Here is a 25,758-nt window from a genome sequence, read left to right on the forward strand (position 1 = left end):
AGCCACCCACTGGTAGATTTAGTTTATTTATCCATTTTAGACAATAAAGCGTCTTAAAACATTTAACCTTAACCTTACTAAACCAACACTCAAGTGTTGTATTAATAAAAATACAAATATATTTTTATACTACAAATAATGAAAAAATTATTCAAGCATTTCATTTTGGTAGTACATTTCAAATGCCTATATTTCATCCTTCATTTAATCTTCTCTTCTCATATGCAGAACAAATGTATGCAATTTCTATACCATAAACAAACAAACAAATGGGAAGATATTTTTCGAAAACAGCAGCTGTTCTGTCTGAAACATGTCCGGTTACTACAACAGATTGTTAATTATGTAATAAATCTGCGCTAGATACATTGTCCAGCTTTATTACTGGAAATGGGTCAGACAGGGACAGGAAAGAGACAAAAGGAAAATCATGAACTATTTGGCAAAGTGTTCAATGTTTGTCCTGTTACATCACATCAGCAAAACGAAACCACAGGTCGGAGAGTTTACAAACAGCTCCTCAAAACATGAGCTCAAATTCAGGCGTAAAACATAAGGTCTCACTTTATATTAAGTGGCCATAACTAATATGTATTTACATAGGAATTAATAGTTTGTTACAATGTACTTATTGTGTAAATACATGTATTTACTGTGTACTTATGCTTGATTAAATACATGTATGTAATTACATCTGTAATTAACTTTTGTAATTACATTTGTAAATACACTGTTGACCATCCCTTACACCATAACCCACCCTTAAACCTACCCATGCCACCAAACCCGTCAATAACCCAACCTTTATTCCAACTCAAAAGCACCACAAGTGTTCTTAAATACATTACAAACACAGTAAGTACACTTAATATAAAGTGGGACCCATTATAATTGGTAAATAATACGCTTGTCATAACAGATTACATTTTTATCACTTTCAAACACGTGCATTTTGTTTACTTTTTAACCTTAATGTGCATTTATTGTAACATTTTTACATTCTTTGGTTAATATCTTTTATAAATCTTGGCACTTATATGAAGTAATAAATCATTTGTAATACCTACCCTGAACTGCATAAGACGCTAGAAGAACTGCAGTATTTTGTGGACAGGGAAGCCTAGCGGTGAGATAAAACATTGAAAATGCAATCTGAGATTGAGTTTGAGAAAAAAAAAAAATAGTTTTACATGCTGAACATGATGCTTATGCTTACCTGCCGCTCAGAATATCCTGCTTCAGTTGCAGAAAGTACAAATACCTGCAATTTAAAGTGTTTCGATTGAGAAAGTCTTATGTTTGATACTATATGCAGATTTAAAGTAATGTTATAAGATCAAAGTAATAATTGACTTCTAAAGCCTAAACAAAAAAGAAAAGAAAATCCTGAACAAAACACACACAAAAAAAGGAAAATGCTGAACAAGACACAAAAACAAAACAGTAAAATTAAATAAAACATGTAAAACTAAGTCAGAGACAAACGCTCAAAGAAAATAGACAAAACAAAAAACGACATGCACAAAAACAAAACAGCCGAATTAGCAAAACAAAACTATTAAGTGAAAATAATGCAAAAACAAAACTAATACGAAACAAAAATAGTATTAAAATGATAAAAACAAAATAGTACTTCTAACTATAAATATTATTAAAAATAGTAAGTATTAATAATAACAACAGCACAATTACAATTTACAAATGTTTTATAGAAGTACAGCAATACAACTTTCTGAAAAGATAAATAAAATAAATAATTAAAAAGCAAAAATATAAGCAAATCTAAACAATGTTATTTTATTTCGAGACTATTTTAACATCCCAGCTTTCATTCATGCTAGGGCTGCACAATATATCGTTTGAGCATTGATATCGCGACGTGTGTGTTCTCAATAGTCACACTGCAAGACATGCAATGTTGAGTTTTTGAGGTTATAGATGACCAGGAACATCAGGTCAAAACACATGTGATCGTCGATCTCATGAAGTAAGAGACTGATAACATGATGACGTGTACAGACGATATAGTGCCGTCTCATTTCTTAGGGGTAAATTTTTAAACCCTTCTCCTTCACACTCTATTTCAAGGGCCAATGGGGAAGATCTACAAAAATAGAATTGGGATTGGGTCTATGTAAGCATTTTAAGAGAGTTCAAAGCATTTTAATAGAGCATAAAGTTTAATCAAGACTCATTTCATCAAACTATTTATATGTAGAACAATATGCATTGTTAATATACATTTGATTATTCAGTTTCTGTAACCGAATACTGTTAGACTCTCCCCAGAACACCATAAATCACTGTTTATTTCACTTTAATATTTTCTCCATCGTGTTAATTATGACTAGGCCCACACGAAACCTGCCCACGCAAAAATCTGCAGATTTCCACAGGTTTTTGGCCCATCATTGAGTCTATTTACTTGTAAAATGTGTGGAAATTTAAATTCATTCAGTTTTCAAATTAATTTCAACTAATATTAATTTCCTAATAATATTGACTAATTTGAAAGTGTGCTTTTGATTTATTTACAATACAGTTTGTAAAGTAACATTTTCTGTCTTTTAGTAGATATATTAAATGAGAGACATGCTTTGTTTAACAAATAAGTGGATAAGTAGATGGATTTGCATTGTAAACATTAAATAAAAGTGAAAATGCTTTTATTTTTTATTTCATATATTAATTTTTATTTAACTTCGTAATGATGCACCCAAATTAATTCTGCAAAAATCCGCTGATATATATATATATATTTTTTTACAAAATTCTCTGCAGAAATTGCAAAAAATGTCAGCAGATTCATTCTCGCCCTAATTATGACAGTATTTTATTTATAGTATCTATATGATAACTTACAAAAACATATATTTATAGTTCAATCACCTATAAAACCATCCCAATCAATCTAAAGTCTTTGCAAAAAGAGCTATTTAGGTCATCTGGTGAAATTATTTCACAATATATTATATTATATTATATATACCGCAATATATAATCGCAGAAAAAAATCTCACTGTCAAATTTTTCCAATATCATGCAGCCCTAATTCATGCTATTAAACAGTTCTTATTATTAGCCCCTTTCACAGAGTGATACCGGTAAAATCCGGAAAATTTACGGAACGACTTTACCGGTAAATTAAAAAAAGCGCTGGCGAGGACTTCATGGAATTCTTCCGGAAAAGACCATTCACACATTCATTACAAAATACTGGTAAATTCTGACATCATTAACCAGAAATGACTTCTAAACGGCTGGGCTTGTATAAGTAAACATTTGACTACATTACAAACTCTGTGAATAGTGTAGAAGTATAGTGAACGACTTCGATGAAAATATAGAGGAACACTTTCGAATGTCGAGATGTACATGATATGTGTGTGTGCTGGCAGCCTGGCACTCACAGGCTGCTTCATGGCACACGCAACACTCAAAGCAACTGAAGGAATCATAAGCATCTTATCAATAATTATTTACACAGTAGGCATTAAGAAGGAACATATAAACATTATCTGACTAACATCTAGCAGCTAAATGTGTCTGAAAAAATATTAAAAGGCTTTTATTTTCATAAACCGCACAGACATGAATGTGTCTGACTGTTCTGATTGGCTAAAGTAGAAGTTTCACGTCAGCAGGTTCTAGACGTGCACACGCTGTTTCCGGCAATCTTCCTTCTGCATTCACACAGCACAGCATTCCGGCAAATTACTGGTAATGTTACAACTTCTCTTTCTGCAAAATAGCCGGTATTTTACCGGTATTTACGAATTTACCGGTATTTTCAAAAAGTGCCTGTTCACACATACAGACCTTTCCGGAAAATTAGCGTCAATTTTCCAGAAAGGTCTGTATGTGTGAAAGGGTCTAATGATTATTGACAGAGCACTAAAAAGGCAGTCTATACTGTAAATGAAAGACCAAAATTAGCCAAATAATCCTTGTTAAATCCATAGTAACTTGTAAACCCCAAATCAGAAAATGATTTATTTCAGTATTAAGATTAAAATTAAGTAATTTCATTATATTATATCTTATATATTACTTATTATATGCAGAGGAATGTAAAAAAAACGTACCTTGTGTACTCTTCCTGTAATTTACCAGGGTCGCCCACAAAAAACTTCACCCTGAACCTCAGATTATGCGGAGACGGCCCTTCAAATTAAAAACCATCAGAACATTTCACTTCAATGATCTGCATGAATAAATAATACATTAAAACAACACTTTAAAATTTAAAACATGGCCTACTTTTGAGCTGTTTTCTAACAGGTTTGTTTGGATCCAGCCACCTCTGAAACACACACACACCAACCAAAGTAGAGCACAGCGTGTGTGAAATCAAGGACACATTTTACACGCACACACCACAACATTCTCATGATAAACACACACAGGCTGCTAAAAATATCAGCTCAGCAATGTAAAAGACACCCAAACGGCTCGTCAATTTGAAACTGAACAACATCAAATGCGCTGAATTAAACATTCGCCTCGTTTTACTACGAGCAGAAACAGACATCAGCGGTTCAATACGTGACCTGAGAATGAACCCAGACACCGTGTGTAGCAAACCAAAATAAGCACCGACCTGCTTCGTGTTCGCTATGAATAATTAACTGAAAATGAACAAGTGTCATGGGATAGTATTTTTGCATCTTTAGGATCAATGTTATGCAAAAAAGATGTCATTTTTCAAGGCTGACTGGTCTATTCTCTTCATATGTTCTGCTTGTTGAATGAAAAAGGGTTTTTGGGTAACAGGTAGGTGTTTACCTGGGTGTCAGAAGTGTCGTCTGCTAGCTGAAGGCCGAAGTAATCTCGCTCTGTTAGTTCCAAGTGTTTGTACACTACGTCCAACAAGATCTGCCCCTGATCTTGCTTCTATAAGAGAAAGAAAGTGTATTTTGATATCAGTTAAAACAATAGCAAACACATTGAAAAACAAAAGGCATTACAGAAACCAAAATATAAACCAATAAATAAAAGCAGACAGAAAGCAAACTCAAAAACTAATATAACAGAAAACATTCATTCATTTTCTTGTCGGCTTAGTCCGATATTTATTAATCTGGTAATAAATATTAATCTGGGTTCGCCACAGCGGAATGAACCGCCAACTTATCCAACAAGTTTTTATACAACGGATGCCCTTCCAGCCGCAACCCATCTCTGGGAAACATCCACACACACACACACACATTCACACACACACTCATACACTACGGACAATTTCGCCTACCCAATTCACCTGTACCGCATGTCTTTGGACTGTGGGGGAAACCAGAGAACTCGGAGGAAACCCACGCAAAGGCAGGGAGAACATGCAAACTCCACACAGAAACGCCAACTGAGCCGAGGTTTGAACCAGCGACCCAGCGACCTTCTTGCTGTGAGGCGACAGCACTACCTACAGCGCCACTGCCTCGCCTAACACAAAACAAACTAAACAAAAAACAAACTAAATTTATCAATGTATAAAATTCCAAACTAAATACAACAAAAAAACAACATTTCCCAGAGATGGGTTGCAGCTGGAAGGGCATCCGCTGCATAAAACATGTGCTGGATAAGTTGACGGTTCATTCCACTGTGGCGACCCCGGATTAATAAAGGGACTAAGCCGAAAAGAAAATAAATGAAAAAAAAACAACAAAAGCAAAAAAACTAAACAAAATTGAATAAAAAACGCAAAACTCAAACACCAAAACAAAAAAAACAAAAACTAAACTAAAAACAAACCAAATACAAAACCCAGAACAAAAAAACTAAATATCAGTTCTGAACACTCAGAAAGTACCTTGCTAACCAAATATAAATCACAAAACAAACACTGAAGTCCATAAAATAAAATAAAAATAAAAAAACACAATCCCAATCTAAATACCGCACAAAAACAAGCAAAATCAGAAAACAAAAACTCAAGCCAAACAACGAACAAAAACACACAAAAACCTAAAACTAAACAAGTAAACAAAAACCAAATACAAAACCCAGAACAAAAAACTAAACCAAATAAAAGTTTGAAACTCAAAACCATAGTACTATACTAAACAAAATGTTACAAAAACAAACAGCAGTCCATAAAAAGCAATAAAAAAAAACAAACTTAGGGCAAATACCAAACAAAACACAAAAAAGGCCAAAACTAAACTAGACACAAACCAATTTCAAAACACAACAACAAAAAACTTAACCAAATAAAGTTTGATATCTGTTCTGGACTAGTAAATGGCAAAGTCCTTAAAAAGTATAATACAAAACAAAAACCCAATCTAAATACCACACAAACCAAAAGACAAGAGAAATCACAAAACAAACTAAAATTAAAAAAATACTCAAGCCAAACAGCAAACAAACAAACAAACAAAAAAAGCCCAAAACTAAACTAAATAAACCAAATCCAAAACAGAAAAAAACAAATAAAGATTGACTATACATTATAACAAAGCTTAAAGAAAAAAAAGCTCAAACAAAATATACAACACACACAAAAGCCAAGCCGCAAACAAAACTCAAAGCAAAAAAAAACCCCAAAACAAAATCTAATTAGAAACACAAAACTCAAACCAAACTCCAGTCCAAACACACACAAAAGCACAAAAAAGCCAACAACTAAATTAAACCGAAACCAAACACAAAACACACCAAAAAACCTAAACCAAATAAACGTTTGATATCACTTCTGGACTGTTAAAATAATTGAATGGACATTCAAAAAACAAAGTACTACACTAAACAAAATGTTACACAAAATAAACACACACCAATGTGCATAAAACAAAGCACAGTACAAAAAAAATTTAACTAAATACCACACCATACACAAAAAACAAGCGAAACCACAAAATAAAAACGAATGAAAAAAAACTAAACTTAAGCCAAGCAGCAAACAAAAACACACAAAAACCAACAACTAAACTAAATGCAAACCAAATACAAAACACAGAACAAAAAACGAAACCAAATATAAGTTTGATATGAGCTCTGAACTGTTCAACAACTATAAACACAGTCAAAACCAAATAACTAATAACCAAGATTTTACACAAAACAAACACCAAACCCCATAAAAAAGCACAACACCAAACAAAAACCAAACAAAACAAAAACAAAAAAATAACCAAACAAACACAAACTAAATACAAAACAGAACAAAACCTAAATAAAATAGAAGTTTGATATCAGTACTGGACTATTAAAAAACAAACACATTTTACACAAAACAAACATCAAAGTCCATTAAAAAGCACAACAAAAAACTAAAATCCAACAAAAAAAAACAAAAACCAGTCTAAACACCACAAAACAAGCAAAATCCACAAAACTAAATTTAATTTAAAAAACAAAACATGCCAAAAACTAAACGAATCACACACATAAAAAACAGATACAAAGTAAAACATAGAAACAAAAACCAAACACAATTTTTGCGTTGGAACAATAACTATTTTGAAAAGCGCTATACAAACTTAAAGTAAACTGAATAAAATATTTTTAAAAATGGAACAAAAAACAAAAACAAACAAAAAAAGCAAAACTTCCGACACAAACCAAACCCACAAAAAATTTTTTAAAGCCTGATTCAAACCAAAAAATAAAAAATGAACAAACCAAAGCATAAAAACACCAAAACAATACACCATAAACATAAAACCGTATAAAAATAACACAATAAAAATAAAAACGTAAACAGAACACAGACCAAAGACAAAATCTTTTTGCTGGAAATTTAATCAATTACGAAAGACAACTTAAATATTTCATTGAATCAAGCAGGCAATTGTAGCAGCACAGCAGTTTCTGGTGGTCTTTTGAAATGCAATTAAATTATTGCAAAAGGGGAAAAAAAGCCATTTTCACCAAAATTACACAAGTTGTAAACTAAATTGTTTGTGCAAAACAATATAACCAAATAAACCCCTAAAACACAATCCTCTATATCAGAGACAGTTATACAAGGCACTCATCTCCCATCTAGCTTAACCCTTCAGCCCCAGACGCTGTGATCTGATTCTGTGCAGCATGTATGATCATGACAGGCATGGCCTTGGGACACGCTTCCTTCCAACCCAGGAATGTGAAGCATCTGCCCGAAACAGCGCCTCTAAACTACACACAGAAAACCAATCCGAGCCGCCACACCGCATAACTCCAGTCCGCCTCTATTGTACCATCACAGACGACTGGACTCCTGTGGTGATTCTCACCGACCTGCCATTTAGCAGACATTTTTCATCCAAAGCAATTATTCGCACAATAACGGCAGCGCTGCGGCTCCAAACGCTGACACAGCAAATCTGAGAATTGAGCAGCGGTTTCTGGGTCACCTCTACCTGGAATTGAACTCGCAACCTCCGGAAGATCATTATTATTATCCATAACAAGTGCGAAGGGTTTGCTTAAGAAACTACACACACACACACTTGTACAGCTATCCCAATGGGGACTTCCTATTGACCTTATTCTCCGCCGACGAGCGGGCGCTGCCATTTGAATCTTTTTGGCTCGAGACTTCCGGTCTCATTCACTTCCATTCATTTTTAGACATTAAAAACTACTCATTTCGCTGCTTGATGTTGCAATTTGATATTGTCTTGTTATATTATACTACTTTGTCTGTATAGTCATGCAAACATTTGTTTGTAGAGCAAGTAGTTTGACCGTTTTCTGCTGTTTATTATTCCTAGTCATTTCTCCCATAGGCGACTGAATCAGAAGTTCTAAGACAATCGCGAAAACAGGCGCACTTCCGCATTTTAGAATAAGGTCAATAGACGCAATGATTTTTATACTGTACAAACTGTGTATTCTGTTTTCTTCCTACAACCGTGCACATAAATCCAACCCTCACAGAAAACAATCTGCTTCTTTACTTTCCAAAATACTTTATTCTGTGTAATTTACGAGCCATTTTCCTAATAGGACTATAGGGCTGTGGATTATGATGATATAATGTGTATATTGTATGGACAAAATAAAAAGTCTAAGGTCTATTGCTTATTCCGTGCTGTCGCAAAATACCTAAATACAAACAATATCTATATAAATCTGTATAATTTGAGGTAAAACAGCCATATGCAGATATATTACAATATTTTGAGTTTTTTACAGCTTAGCGTATTTACACTACCTGACAGTCTTGCCACCTACCCAAGATTAAGCAACAACAAATAATAACTTGCCTTAGTCAATCATTTAGTATCAGAAGACCTCTGATAAAATAGTTATTTTAATTTTTAATTATTTAATTAGGACATCAAGGTCTGACTTTGGGGGGGAGGTGGGGGGGGGGGTTAGTGGAGAGAAACTGCACAGAAAGACTTAAAATATTGACGATAATGACAAAAATAAAGTAACAAGAGCTTAAAGTGAAAAAAATGTGAAAAAACTGGTTAACAGACCGAGATATGAGATTATGCTTTACACCATTTATTTAAAAGTACTGTCAAATAAAGTGTTTTTTTTTCTAAACAATAACAAGTGCTTAAACAACAAGTGCTATAAAATGCTAAAGAACTGAACTGCTAAACTGAAGATCAGAAGTGAAATCAATGCCATTATCACTTATTTTTTCTTTTATTATGGGTTGTGAGCAAACTCCTGCAAACTGTTTCTTTTCAACACATTTGGACCAGAAGAAGGAGCTGGTCCAGTGGAGGAGGCTGAGGGTCCGCTGTTTGTCCAATCATGTTTTTTTTTTTTTCTTTCTGTCAAATAAAATATCAGGCTACCTCAAATCGATTGCTCCACAGGAAATATGCATTTAATTAATGCTCCGCTGTTATTATTATTTCACAAAATCTCTGTCAACATTTTTAATAAAAGTCATTAGGTTAAAGATTTATGTCTTATGATTATGACTTATTTCCTCCTCATGTGTTTGTGCGCTGTGTGTGATAAAAAAAAATGACAATGAACCTCAAGGGCTCTATTTTGACAAAAGTCTTGTCACTTAACAGAAATAATGTACAGTATAGAACATAAAGTCATGGTGCAGTGGAAACAGAATGAATATTGTGTGTGACTCCTATGAGCTTAGAGGACTGCATCCATACATCTCTGGAATGACATCCCTCATCTGGAATGGCAAAAAAAGCATTCTTCCAGGACTCCCAGAGTTCATCAACTCTTTGGATTCATCTTCTATGCCTTCTCCATCTTACCCCATACATGCTCAATAATGTTCATGTCTGGTGACTGGGCTGGCCAATTCTGGAGCACCTTGACCTTTTTTGCTTTCAGGAACTTTAATGTGGAAGCTAAGTATGAGGAGCAGCGCTACCCTGCTGAGGAATTTACCCTCTCCTGTGGTTTGTAATGTAATGAGCACAAATGTCTTGATACCTCAGGCTGTTGATGTTTCCATCCACTCTGCAGATCTCTCGCCCCTATCCTGAATGTAACTCCAAACCATGATTTTTCCTTCACCAAACTTGACTGATATCTATGAGAATCTTGGGTTCATGCGGGTTAGGTCCTCTGCAGTATTTGTGATGATTAGGATGCAGCTCAACAGATGATTCATCAGAAAAATCGACTTTTACAGATGATCAACTTGAAGTCAAAGTTATTATCTGTTGCTCTTACAACTGGGATCGACTACAAGAGTTTTGTCAGGTAGTTTTTATATAATGGGTATATAGTATAATAGGTAATGTAGAAGGCTTTTTTTTCCTTGTAAACAATTAATAAAGATTTCCTTTTGGAACTCGACTATTATGCTCACTTGTAATCTTAACAAGTCAGGTTTTATATAATATACAACTTAACCTGGCTTTTTTGCATTTTTTTTAAATAAATACCTCCTGCCAAGATCAGAGTGTTGAGTTGTGGTTGCCAGGGCGTTGCTATGGCGCCCCTAAGGCATTCTGATTGGCTTTTACTGCACTGCTGGAAGGCTCTGATTGGTTGCTATGAGGTTTCTTATTGGCCCAGGTCCAATTTAAACCCACAGTGTGAACTTCAATGTTTATTTATTTATTTTCATTCCGAGCTTTATTATGAACCAGCCAAAAACAAATGAAAATAAAATAAAACACTAATTTCTCGATTTTCACATACTTATCATTGATAATATTATAAATACTGCTCAGTTTCGTGAACAAACTAATAATTTAGTTTCATAAGACCTCAATGTATTGTCAGGTATTAATTCTATGTCTCTATATGTTTTTTAAACTCTTCAAATAGCCATCGATTAGCATTCTATGAATCACCAAGGACCAAATTTTAAGTTAAAAATCTTCTTTAATGTTCTACTTTAAATAAAGTCATCTACATCTTTGATGACCTGACAGTGAATAAATGAATTCCAATTTTATTTCTTGTAACACAGGAAGTAAACTGATTAGTCCATGTGCCATTGATGGATTTGAATCAAAACAATTTTTTCATTTAAAGGTCCCGAAGTGCTTTGAAATGTTTATTTTTATTCAATGTTTGACATAATCTCAAGAGAAACAAGATGTAGTAGCTCCTCCTCTTTTTAAAAAAACAGCCGATAGCATTTTGTTTCATCACTGCTCTGCTAATGAGAGTGGTTGACATTCTTGTATACATCCTAAAAACCAACATTACTGATACTCATTCATTCATTAATTTTCCTCCAGTCCCTTTATTCATCAGGGATCACCACAATGGAATGAACCGCCAACTATTCCAGCACACAGCGGGTACCCTTTCCAGTTCTAGCACTGGGAAACACCCATACACTCTCACGTTCATATATTAGGGCCAATTTAGATTACCCAATTCACCTGTACAACCTGTTTTTGGACTGGAAACCGGAGCACATGGGAGGAAACCCATGCCAACACTGGGAGAACATGCAAACTCCAAACAAAAATGCCAGCGAGTCGGGACTCAAACCAGCGACCTTCTTGCTGTGAGGCGACATTGCTAACCACTGAGCCACCGTGTCACCATGACTGATACTAACATCTAAAAAACTTAAATTTCATGGGACCTTTAAATGTTGCAATCCTTGCCCAAAGCCAAGAACAACACATTTAGAGCTTCCAGAAACGAGAAAAAGTGTCACGTAAAAACCGTGACCAGCTGAATTAAACGGGTTAACAGCAAATTTGCATGTTTGGGTGGACTAACCAATCCCTTTAAGCCTTCTTGGGAAAAACGGCTAGTCCTAACAGCTTGATTAGCTTTATTAAAGAGGCTGAAGGCGCATGATTGGATGTGTGGATACTCACATTGACTCTGAAGGTCTGCACTGTGTTGTCCAGCAGTAAAACGTTACACTCCACCTGCGCGTGCTGTCTCTCTCTGGCCTCCTCCAACGCTCCCACATCGTAAGATCTGCCAGCAGGCAACCGGAAGCGTGCGGTCATTACGGTCCCCACTCCGTCTGCAAAACACACAGAGGCTAAAGGTCATTTGACCTGCAGTACACATTATTAGGCAGTGTAAAACACACACTAGCCCAGGTGATCCAACGGCAAACATCATTTACAAACATTCATCTGCACTCCGCCTAAAAATTTCCTGTAGCTATAAATGAACACTGTAAATGTTTTATAGATTCCTACTAGCATGAATGCTAAATATATATATATACATATCTTTCTTAACATGCCATTTAGATATTATTAGCCTCTCAACTGAAGACTCTCACAAAGGAATTTGTGGTCAAGGTTGGTGTCAAGATAATTCAGATTCATGAAACTCTCGATTGGAAACTGCCTGATACATTTACTTTTTTCCGTGAGCTAACCTGAATTAGCATCTGAAACTGCTCGCCTGTAAGATTGAACGCTTTCATTCAAGGTTTCTTTTTTTTCTTTTAAGTGATACTAATCGCTCCGCTCAATGCAAGCGAGGTCATTTTTCCACCAGCTCTCAGATTCCTCAAGACAATCGGCGAGCTTGAGTTCCTCAAAAGATACTTTGTTGCGAACCTATTCATATTCGACAAGAATGACTGAGGCATTTCAATGACAGAGATAACGTTTTCTACAGTGTCTACTAGAGCCAAACACTATGAATTCTCCTAGCAAAATATTATATTTGCTAGTTCTTGGCTAATGTTGATATTTTTCAATGATAAATATCAGGGATAAAAACACAAAACGAACAGATATTAAGTCATTTCAATGTTTAATCATTCAAACATTGTTTTGATGAAAAGAATGCCACAAAATATTAACTAATGAGCTAAAAATGCTAATGAATGTTTTTAACGCTAAAAGAGTTAATGCTCAAGGAGTGATGGAAATGCTGAAAAATAGCTCTTTAGTTCACAAAAACAGTTTTTAACGCTCGCTTGAGGTGATTTTAGACTTTAGGAAAATGTTATGAAAAACGAGAGATGCAAATGCATTTGAAGGAACTTTAAACTAGTAAACATTACACCTACGTCTCCATTATGCTTGCATTGTTTACTGCTGGTTACTAGGTTACCAATACTACAGTCAGCCGCTCTAACAAACTGATAAAAACACACTTAATTCACATTTGGGGTATTTTAGATGTTTTTTGCAAACTTTTCAAACTGAAGATTCACTTCACGTTTTGATGGAAACCCGGCTACTGGTAAACTTGAACACTTTGCTAGCGGACTAATGTGCATAACTAAAATACCATACAACTACAATGAATAAATATTAAGTAGGCATTTCAATGTTTAATCATTCAAACATTGTTTATTGTTTATTTATTGTTGATTAAAATAATTGGCACAAAATATTAACTAATGAGCTAAAATTCTAACTATTGTTTTTAACGCTAACAGAGTTAATGCTCATTTTGAAGTATCGCACGAGAAAGGAGTGATGGAAATGCTGAAAAATAGTTCTTTACTTTCACAAAAACAGTTTTCAACGCTCATTTGAGGTGGTTTTAGACTTTGGGAAAAGGATTCATTTGAAAAATGGGAAATAGAAATGCATTTGAAGGAACTGTAAACTAGAGAACATTATACCATTCTCTCCATTACGTTTGCATTGTTTACAGCTGGTTACTACGTTACCAATACTACAGTCAGTCGCTCTGACAGACTGATGAAAACATATTTTACATTTGGGGCTTTTTAGATATTTTTTTTGCAAACTTTGAAAACATTCGCTGCAGGTTTTGATGGAAACCTGTCTAATGATACTGTAAACTTCAATGCTTTGCTAGTGGGCTAATGTGCATAACTAAAATACGCACTCAACTAAATTTTAAAGTTTAATCATTCAAACATTGTTTTGGTGAAAAGAATGGCACAAAACATTAATGAGCTAAAAATGCTAATTAATGATTTTATTGATAACACAGTAAACACCAAAACAAATCATTTGAGATGTTGACAGTCATATACAGCTGAAGTCAGAATTATTAGCCCCCCTTTTAATTTATTTTCTTTTTTATATTATCCCAATTGATATTTAACAGTGCAAGAGAATTTTCATAGTATGTCTGATAATATTTTTTTTCTGGAGAAAGTCTTATTTGTTTTATTTCGGCAGAAACAAACCATCGTTAAACAAGAACTTGCCTAATTACCCTAACCTGCCTAATTAACCTAATTAAGTCTTTAAATGTCACTTTAAGCTGTATTAAAGTGTCTTGAAAAAAATCTATTAAAATGTGCTGTCATCATGGCAAAGATAAAATAAATCATTAATAAGTTATTAGAAATGCGTTATAAAAACTATTATGTTTAGAAATGTGTTGAACAAATCTTCTCTCAGTTAAACAGAAATTGGGGGAAAAATAAACAGGGGGGCAAATAATTCTGACTTCAACTGTATATGTGTCCCACGCTGCTAAAAACACTATTAGCGGACTATTAGCACATTTATAAACGCAATACTGTCTCCCCTTGTCTCCAAACAATTCTTCTTCTTCCACTTGTTTGAATTACGGTTGGCAACACAAAGTGGTGTCTCTTTGCCATCTGAACATTGTGTTGCATCTCATGCACAATAGAGCGAGCTGACTGGTTCAAACCAAGTCTGTCAGTGTTGCGTTTATAAATGTGCTGCAACAAAGGTTTTGTTTTCATTTCCTTGCTATGAGAGAGCAGCTGGACTCACGTGTGGATTACAGTGGTTTGCTAGCACGCAACAAAAATACACTTGTAAAGAACATTTTTTACCCAAGAGCTTTTCGCATCTGGATATGATGAAATTCAGATTTGCCGCTCGTCTTATTTTGAAAAAAGACGCGGTTTCAGTTGGTGTTGATTGTCCGGTCACTCCAGATTTTGTAAGTGTGCTTCGTTTATGTTTATTCAGATGGCAAAGTTAGTTAATATCGTCAGCAGTACTCTTTCAGTTTTTAAAGACATACCTTAGTCAACTAAGTTACTAAGTTTACAGTACGTTAATATCATTACAATATTGTGGACTGAAACATCCGCTGTAAATGCTGCTCTCTGAATGTAAATATGCAAACACATTAATCAAACTATTATCGTCGTGTACGATTTTTACGATTTTTTTATATTGTGACAGGATAGTCTATACACACACGGCTTTCTGACGCTACTTACCGAGTGTATCTAAGTTACCGAGAAATACGGAGGGTTTTTTTTTCTCGTATATAGCTTGCGGTATTAAACAACCCATTAAAACTACACTCTTATCATTTAATTACTGATGTCCATGTAAACAGAGTCACTGTCTTTCTTCCCTGCGTCTGTGTGTATGTTTTGCCTGAAAATCAGCGCTTGGTCAAACTAAAACTCCCCTTCTCATGCAAACCCTACCCTCTTTCGCCACTCGACATTCCCACCCAAACAAAGCTGGGCCTACCCACTTTCCTGACTTTTTTTTAACTAGAGGTGTGAAACACCCTGCTGAGACAGGGGTTTCATGACCCTTTGAAGAAGATTTCTTAATATTTACATTTTTTTTAACCCTCAGATTCTACATTTTGTTAATTCAACTACATTTAAAGAATTTTATCGTCAAAAACACAAAAACCAAAACAACAAAACTGTAAAAATGAATCCTGAATGAGAAACTCTAAACTCTTTATGCACTTTACTCTTGATTCTTTAGTGCCAAACCATCTGATGGCCCACCATAGAAATCCAGACTCGAGACAACCCAATGTTTTGTTTCTAGACACCTCATTTTGGACGTTTTCAATAATATCTAGAGCCTAAAATGTTAGGTTATTATTACACCCTTTTAAGATGTATTTTGAGCTTGTCCACTTTCAATAACTTTAGAGGTTTGGTCAAAACCCATCTGATTACATAGCTTTAGACACTCGTGTTGTTTAAAGCATTCAAACAACCAATCTATGACTCTACTAACCCCCAAGCTTGAGTCATTGTTTATCATACTATGACTAATGTTGTTCATTTACATAATTTTCCTCTGCACTTTAACCACAACATGAAAGAAAACAATGATTTCTGGCCACAGTGCAGCTCACGGGGAGCAGGTTATGAGCTTACCCGATGTCGTATACAAAGTCTCTTTCCAGGAACACTGGCTTAACACATTCGCAGCGCTTTAACTGGTGCTAAGGTCGAGTAAGACGGTGACTACCATTCACTCGCATGTAAAAGCCACAGTTACTGGAACATCAAAAGTCACCTGGAAAACCTAAGAAAACCTTTTTGATTTTACACTGAATGTCAATGGGGTCCAAATAACACCCAATTGGACCCCAAGTTTTTTTTTAAAGGACAGTAAATATGGTTTTTTAACATGCCTTATTTTGAGTTTCAAAGAAAATTAGAGTACGTTTGGGACTGGGATGACATGAAAGTATGGCTGCGCAAAATTGGAAAAAAAGATTTTTTTTTTATGCGGTATACATCTTACATGTTATATTTGGAAAGAATTCATATTTTTTAGATACATTTCAATGGTTCTGTGGTGGGTTTTGTTTGTTTGTGTTTAACGCCATGCCAGCTTTTATGCATATTTTTATGGCAAGAAAAGGTAAACTAGGATATATTATTAAAAGTATACTAAAAGTATAAATTAATTGGATTTTTGTCACATGATTTATAATAAAGGTTTTTTTTACATAAATAAAGCCAACAAAATCGGATGAAATAATTGAATAATGCTTCTTTGATGGTTTTGAAGCAAGTCCATATGTACACAAATAAAGTGCTTTAGGCTTTGCAATTAATCAAAACTCACTTTCAATTTTAAATTTTTTTAATTTCTCAAATCTCAGTTTAACGATTACAAAGAAATATCCTGCCCTCTTTCCAGCAGCTCGAATTTATTCCTCTGCATATTAACATTTCTTGTGAAAAATCAGTCAAATCCTGTAATGTGAATTTTGTAGCATGGGGCATGTTTGATTTATTGCAGTGTACTAGATTTATTCACATGTTTTAAAAGCTTTTTTTTTAAAAAATGTATAAAGATGGAGCATAACACACACTTGTAGAGTCTTTTTTAGCTTATTCTGCACAACTAAATGGACCAAAATACACAAAAATGTGCCATAATCCTTGTTTGTTATGTAATAAATGAACATAAACAGTTGAGAATAAAATGCATGTGTAACAGTATATTAGATACGTGCAGCTTTTAAAATGATATATTCCTGCTGCTGACAGTGCTTATCATCACTATTAATTAAAACAAAGAAAAAAATAAAACCCTTCACTGTTCTTGACTAAAGAATTATGCAGCTTTATTATGAAACAAATTAAGTTTGCATCTTACAGCCAAGAATTTATTTATCAGTTTTTTCTTTTAGTTGAACACCTATTAACAATTTTATTACTACAATTTTTAGGGGTTTTCAGCTTTAATATTATAGGACAGTGAAGATTATAGAAAGCAAAGTGTGGGAAGCAGGGAGGGAAAAAAATTATTTAAAAAAAATCGATGAAGGACCTCCGAGTCGGAACTCAAACTCGGGTCACCACGAATACCATAGTGCCATGTGTCAATGCACTAATGTTAACCAAAATAAACAAATGCCATATTGTTTACAGTTTGTTCATGTCATACAGTAACTATCATTAAGCAATACAACTTTTTTGTAAAGGGTTACCAAATATTTAATCTTTTCGGCTCGAATCGCAATAAGAAACGTTGGGATTACCTAAATCGCAAGAGGCTGCGAAATTAAATGTACATCTTTTCATTTCCCATCACCCAGAGCAAATGCATGACTTCCGTCTGTGTGTGACAGTCTTACTAGCCAACTGAGTGAGCACACTTTTGTTCTACCCAATCAGAACTATACACAATAAAAAACAAACAAACAGGAAAAATCGCAGACGTGTGGGATGATTGCATCTGCTGCTTCAGAAGCATAAACAGACAATTTAATATAAAAAAACAGCACATCGGTAATATGGAAATATTTTGGTCACTAAACAAAAACAAGTCATTTGTAAGAGTTGTCACAGAATTGTTGCCAGCACGAAGGAAATACAACAACCAGCACCTAAAAAAGCACATCAGGCGTCTATATGCGGAGTTTCTTGGTAAAACGTCAACTAAAGCATTGCCAGGGACACTCAATCTAGTAGCTAGCAATAGCATAGTTCAATTTCAGTTGTTTGTAGCTGTTACACCATATGAAAAAACATCACAAAAGCACCAGGAGATAACTAAGATAACACACAACCTCGCTAACATCACAGCGCCTTTTAATGCAGTGACCAAAGAGGGATTAAAAAACCCATCCAAATGGGGTTTTTGCAGTACCACAGCTGTATGTTGAATGCCTTAATATTTTGTGTAGCATGTGTGATAATTATTTAGTTTTTTTAGACAATATAAGCTACAGAAAGGCTGATAAGCAAAATTAGCCATGATTGTTTGCTGATTTTTTTTTTGTTACCATCTCTCTAATTTTAGTTGAACTTAAGGTCACTTTATTTGTTCTTAATGTTTGCTCTAGAGAAAAAAAAATATGTTTAATTTCTGAATAATTAAAAGCTAATTTGAATAAAAGTTGGAGTAAGTTACTATCTTTTCAGTTCATTTTTTTAACTAACACTCACTTCATTTTAGCAGTTAGAAGCAGGTACAGATAGAGATTATTGAGCTGAAATAAATCACAAATAGAAACCGCAATATCTGTCCAAAAATAAATAAACAAAAAATTCACAATTAGATCTTTTCCCCAAATTGCACAGCCCTACAACAAATGCTATTAAATGCACTTCTTACACAGCCACAGGCCTTAAAAATACAAGCAACTGATAAACTTTCACACTAATATACAGTAGATAAACTTACTAATATTCCACAAATCATATAAACTGTAATATGACTATTACAGATACACACATTGTGATGTCAGTGCTGAAACTATCTATTGTGCACTAAATGATTGCATTATCATCAAAGTTACCATTTTACAAACAAATAACACAAGTAATAACTATTCCCCTAAAGTTCTTTGAAATGACATACGCATCAATTATCATTTGAAGTTGCTTTCATAGTTTATGCTTACTCTTTTTGGGATTCTAAAACAAGATGCACCTAAGTTTCTTTACATATGTATGAAACAAGCTCTCGTAACACTAAAAAGCAGCTGTGTAAACAACATAGGGTCAGAGATCATGACCTTTAGGAACAAACATGCAACCCTTCAACACAGTCACAGCCACACATTTAAACTCCAACACCCAACTGATTACAATCATGAATCCGTGACACAACTTACATGGAAAGGTACTGTCAGACAAAATGTGCCAATCAATGACAAGCAAACCTGAGCATACTTGAACTATTGACTTCAGATTGACTAAATTTACATACTTTTTGAAACAAATCGCATCATTGTTTAAGATTTTTCGTAATCCTCTGATCACTGAAACAATTTGAGGTATAAAAACCTAAAGGATTTGAATCGTAAGATCTCAAAAATCACACGTCGCTCCTATAAATAACTTTCATATCTGATAGTTACATCAGCGCAGCTTTCTTTGTCCTGCATGTCAATGCAGAAAGGATAATCTCCTTGTATAACTTGGCAATAAATGTGTGTGTTTGTGTGTGTGTGTGTGTGTGTATGAGAAATTGTGTGTGGTGGAACGTTTCTCTTCTGTAGAAGTTTCCCCGGATGCCATCGAATACCACAAACACCGAAACTCTTACAATTTTCCACTGAGCAGGGTTCAGACCACCAACACCAACACAAGATCACAGTCTGTGAGGTTACAAAATGAGTTTACCCCCACCCAAAAAAAAGTCTGGGTCAACCTACCCAAACCAAACTCTGGATAACATTTCCATTCGTGCCTCTAATGTGCCATCATAACCTCTATGACAAAAGCATCATAGAGGTTCTTATCTAGACTTTTGATGACATTCTGTGAGAATAAAGTAAAGAATCCATTATTAACGGAATCGTTCAGCCTAAACTGAAAACTCTGTCATCGTTTACTCACCCTATACTTGTTCCAGACATGACTTACTACCTTCTGTTAACACAAAAGAAGATATTTTGAAGTAAGCTGGAAACCTGTGACAATCGATTTCCATAGTAGTTGTTTTTCCTACAATGAAAGTCAATGGTTACAGTTTTTCAGCTTTCTTCAAAACATCAACAGAATATAGGTTTGGAACCACTTGAGGGTGAATAAATGAGTCACTGTGAGGTTAACTATGCTTTTTATTATTAATTTACAATATGTCAATAACCATACCGTAAATAGTATGAAAATTAAAACAATATTTTGAACATAATGTGTTGGTTTGTTCGTTGTCATTTATAAATGTACAAAATTGTTCACAGTTCATGGTACTTTTCATGATTTATTTAAAAGGACATTTTTACAAGTAAACATTGAAGCAGTTGCAGATGTTTTTAAACTGTTTTGCTTTAGGAACCAGATACTGGATGTCAAGTGGCAGCCCAAAGCAACACAGGCAAGACACAAGTAACACTTTTAAATAATTGCAACAATTGAACAAAGTTGCTGCCCAAAAAAGATACAGATGAACCATTTAAAATTAATTTAATATTATATATTAAGTATAAGAGCAACATTCTGAAATGTTAAACTTTTTTTAACAATTGCTTGCATGTTTAAAGGAACACTCCAATTTTTTTATGTGAGAAACAGGCTTATTTTACAACTCTCTTAAGAATAAACAGTTACCATTTCAATCCATTCAGCCAACCTCTTGGTCTGGTGGGAGCACTTTTAGCTTAGCTTAGCATTAATCATGGAATCAGATTAGACCATTAGCATCTCATTTAAAATTAAAAAAAGAAAATGTTTTATTAATTCATTCATTCATTTTCTTGTCTGCTTAGTTCCTCTATTAATCTGGGGTCGCCACAGCAGAATGAATCCCCAACTTATCCAGCTAGTTTTTACACAGCGGATGCCCTTCCAGCCGCAACCCATCTCTGGGAAACATTCACATACACTCATTCACACACACACTCATACACTACGGACAATTTAGCCTATCCAATTCACCTGTACCGCATGTCTTTGGACTGTTGGGAAAACCGGAGCACCCGGAGGAAACCCACGCGAACGCAGGGAGAACATGCAAACTCCACACAGAAACGCCAACTGAGCTGAGGCTCGAACCAGCGACCCAGCGACCCAGCGACCTTCTTGCTGTGAGGCGAACGTGCAACCCACTGCACCACTGCGTCGCCTATTTTAATAATTTTGCTGTTTAAATCTATAATTTTCAGTAAGTTCGTCGTGTACTAAGACTGAAGGAAAATGAAAACTTTCTATTTTCTAAGCAATATAGCCATAGGAACTATACTCTCATTCTAGCATAATTATCAATACCATCCTCGTACCATCATCACCACTGTGCCTGGCATGGCAGCAAAGTCTTTTAATTATTATGCTTCAATGAGAGGATTCTTTCTAGCGATATTGACCTAAAAACAGCAACTTTACTTTCTAAAAAGTGGAGTGTTACTTTATAAGGAAAGATAAATCCTTAATTTACCCCAGAATAAACATTCTGTCATCATTTGCTCACCATGGACTTGTTTCAAACCGGTTTAGGTTTTTTGGTACTGTACTCTACTGTACTGCTGAACACACAATAAGCTATATTGAAGAATATAGGAAACCAGTATCCATTGACTTTCATAGTATTTGTTTTACTACCATGGATGTTAGTGGTTACTGGTTTGTAACAGTCTTCAAAGTAACTTCATTTGTTTGGAACAGGTCAAGGGTGAGTAAATGATGACAGAACTTTCATTTTTGGTTAAACAATCCCTATAAAAGACACACTACGTAATTGTCGCCACTAAAAGGAGCATATTAACAACAAACAAATGCATATTTTGATGGAAACAGCTGAGCTTTTATTATGCCACAATCCACAGCTTCCAGTGCACTCATGATCACATGGAGGAGAAGATGAATCACCGTTTTACTATACTACATGCAATTTAAAGTTGTTATAATGCTGCTCTGTTGTGTGTCTTTAACACACAACATATTTAAAGCATTTTGTTTACCTTTTTTGGGGAAATTGAAGGTGTGAGACCAACTAAATTGCAAAAATCAATAGATCATTCTTCAAAACATTTAGGATAGATGTAAAATAATGCGTCAGCAAAATATATACCACTATTCTAATGATTTTTGGATATTTCATTGAATATTTGGATAGTTTATTGACATATTGCACCAATATAAGTAATGATTAGTGGTATACATAACAATTCTACACTGTAATTATTTTACACTACTAAAATGTTTGCTTGCAAATGTCCAATGCAGATCGTGCACTTGAGAAATCCCATGCTTGGTAAAAATGTAGAATCTACATTAGCATACATAACAACAATATGCCTCATAAACCTCAAACAAACCCAGCTGAGAACCCCTGAGCTAGAAGATGAGAAGACAAAGATGCTAACACACCAACAGTCTGCCATTCTTTCATCCATCCATTTCATATTTTTGTTTCTCCTGCACTTTTACTGGTTACTGGTCTTCAAAGTAACTTCATTTGTTTGGAACCAGTTCAAGAGTGAGTAAATGATGACAGAACTTTCATTTTTGGTTAAACCAGGGGTGTCCAAACTCAGTCCTCGGGGGCCAGCGTCCTGCATAGTTTAGCTCTAACTTCCTCCAACACACCTGCCTGGAAGTCTAATTTACCTAGAAAAAGCTTGATTAGCTGGTTCAGGTGTGTCTAGTTTGGGTTGGAACTAAAATATGCAGGACACTGGCCCTTGAGGAACGAGTTTGGACACCCCTGGGTTAAACAATCCCTTTAAAGACACACTACATTATTTTCACCACTAGAGGGAGTGTATTCACAACAAACAAATCCACAGCTTCCAGTGCACTCATGATCACACAGAGAAGTAGCAGCAGCAATGTTTTACTATAATAAAAGCATTTTAGAGTTGTTATAATGCTGCTCTGTGAAGTCTAATGAAACACACAACATATTTAAAGCATCTTGTTTCCCTTTTTTGGGGGAAATTGAAGGTGTGAGACCAACTAAATTGCAAAAATCAATCAAACATTCTTCAAATCATATGGGATTAAAAAAAAATACATGTGTAAGCAAAGTATATACACTTTTTCTAGTGGTCTTTAGATTTTTTTTTTTTTTTTGGGATATTTAGATATTTTATTGACATATTGCACCAATATATGTTTTCCATAAAACCAAATTGGAAATTGAGGGTGTGTGACTAGTGAAAATTGAAAAAGAAAAAAAATCAATCAAACATTTGTCAAAACATTTGGGGAAAATGTAAAAACATAAGTCAGTGACATATATAACACTTTTCTAAAGTTTTTTGTTTTAGGGATATTTTGTTGGATATTTGGATATATTATTGACATATTGTGCCTTTAATGCAATATATATATGGCTCTTTACTTTTTACACAACTAAAATGTTTGCTTGTAAATATCCTAAGCAGATCGTGCACTTGAGAAATCCCACTTAAAATGTAGAAAGTACAATTGCACATAGGCCTTGTAAACATCAAACAAACCTGAGAACCACTGAGCTAGAAGATGAGAAGACAAAGATGCTAACAAACCAACAGGCTGCCATTCATTCATCCATCCATCCATTCCTTCATTCATTCATTCATTTGTTCATTCACGCAATACATGATCCATCCAAGTTACCTATTACACCTGAACCAAAGCCAACCCCTCTGCAGTAAAATAAAACATTTCACAAAACTGACCGGTGACTTCCATAGTATTTGTTTTTCCTACCCTGTCAGTGGTTACTGACATAATGGTACCTTAATTGTATTGAACAAGTCAAGGGTGAGTAAATGATGACAGAACTTTTAATTTTTAGATGAACAATCCCTAAACAGACACATTATATAATTTTCACCACTAGAGGGAGCGTATTCAAAACAAACAAATGCGTATTTTGATGGACACAGCGGAGCTTTTATTATGCCACAATCCACAGGTTCTAGAGCACTCATGATCACATGGAGAAGAAGTAGCAGCTCTGTTTTACTATACTAAATGCATTTTAGAGTTGTTATAATGCTGCTCTGTGCAATCTAACGAAACACACAACATATTTAAAGCATCTTGTTTCCCTTTTTGGAGGAAACTGATGGTGTGTGACCTGCTAAAATAGTTAAAATCAATTGAACGTTCATGAAAACATCTGAGATAAATATAAATACATGCGTCAGCAGAATATATAACACTTTTCTAGTGTTTTTTTTAGATATTTTATAGGATATTTTATTGACATATTGCGCCAGAATATGTTTTCCATAAAACCAAACCGCAAATCGAGGGTTTGTGACTAGTGAGAATTGCAAAACATTACTTAAAACATTTGGGGAAAATGTAAATACACAAGTCAGCGACATATTTGTAACACTGTTCTACTGTTTTTATTTATTCATTTTTTTTTAAATATATTTTATGGGATATTTGAATATAGTGTTGACATATTGTGCCTTTAATACAATATATATATGGCTCTTTACTTTTTACACAACTAAAATGTTTGCTTGTAAATATCCAAAGCAGATAAGCACTTAAGAAATCACATGCTTACTTAAAATGTAGAACGTACAATTACCAAAACACCAAAAATATGCTTCGTAAATATCAAACAAACCCAGCTGAGAACCACTGAGCTAGAAGATGAGAAGACAAAGATGCTTACAGACCAACTGGCTGCCATTCATTCATCCATCCATTCATTCATCCATCCATCCATCCATTCATTCATCCATCCATCCATCCATCCATTCATTCATTCATTCATTCATTCATTCATTCATTCACGCAACACATTATCCATCCAAGTTACACCTGAACCAAAGCCAAACCCTCTGCAGTAAAAAAAAACATTAAAAAAATATAACACAGTCGCACAACACATCGCTTTTTTTCCCATTTGGGATGAAACAGGTGCATGTGAAGAACAGTGGCATTACAGTCTGCTGAAGAATGCGCACACACACACACTCACACACCAGGGGGGACAGAACAGGAGATGATGTCACCGACTCAACCAGGGGAGATGCGTAGTGCCCAGAAAACAATTAAAACAAACCTTTACGGGTGACACATTGCACCAATATAAGGATCCCCACAGCATGCGAGCAGATTATTGGCATGCAGAGGATGAAGGCTGGGGGGTTATGTAATGATGTGGCAGAGAAAACACGGCACAATGGAGAGCAAATCCGAGACGTACAGATGTGACATAAACCTTAAATAAACGGGCATCGTGCATCTCAGCTGAAGGATCTGGAAAAAGAGGCCACCGAGAGGGTTGCCAGGTATCAAGAAGAGAAAAGAAACACACTGTGCATGCAATCCATGACTGCCTGGCCGCTCAAATCAGT

The 25,758-nt window shown here is 34.8% G+C and overlaps 1 protein-coding gene across 14 annotated transcripts in view; it reads right to left on the minus strand.

The window, feature by feature from the left end:
• Nucleotides 1-25,758, minus strand: part of ptpn4b (protein tyrosine phosphatase non-receptor type 4b) — a 66,805-nt gene that overhangs the window by 40,433 nt on the left and 614 nt on the right. For 4 of the 14 annotated variants that reach the window (XM_009296096.5, XM_005173946.6, XM_073936403.1 and 1 more), the window contains exons 2-7: nt 12,219-12,373; nt 4,786-4,893; nt 4,261-4,303; nt 4,086-4,164; nt 1,217-1,261; nt 1,068-1,120 (exon numbers count right to left, since the gene is read on the minus strand). In XM_009296096.5, coding sequence (XP_009294371.1) covers nt 1,068-1,120; nt 1,217-1,261; nt 4,086-4,164; nt 4,261-4,303; nt 4,786-4,893; nt 12,219-12,356 — 466 coding nt within the window. In that variant the 5' untranslated portion in view covers nt 12,357-12,373. Of the gene's footprint in view, nt 1-1,067; nt 1,121-1,216; nt 1,262-4,085; nt 4,165-4,260; nt 4,304-4,785; nt 4,894-8,223; nt 10,308-10,356; nt 10,870-12,218; nt 12,374-25,758 lie in introns of those variants that run through there. The other 10 variants (XM_073936396.1, XM_073936395.1, XM_073936404.1 and 7 more) reach the window with 5 other exon arrangements.

The sequence above is a fragment of the Danio rerio genome, chromosome 22 (genome assembly GCF_049306965.1).
Source record: "Danio rerio strain Tuebingen ecotype United States chromosome 22, GRCz12tu, whole genome shotgun sequence".
NCBI classification, from domain to species: Eukaryota; Metazoa; Chordata; class Actinopteri; order Cypriniformes; family Danionidae; genus Danio; species Danio rerio.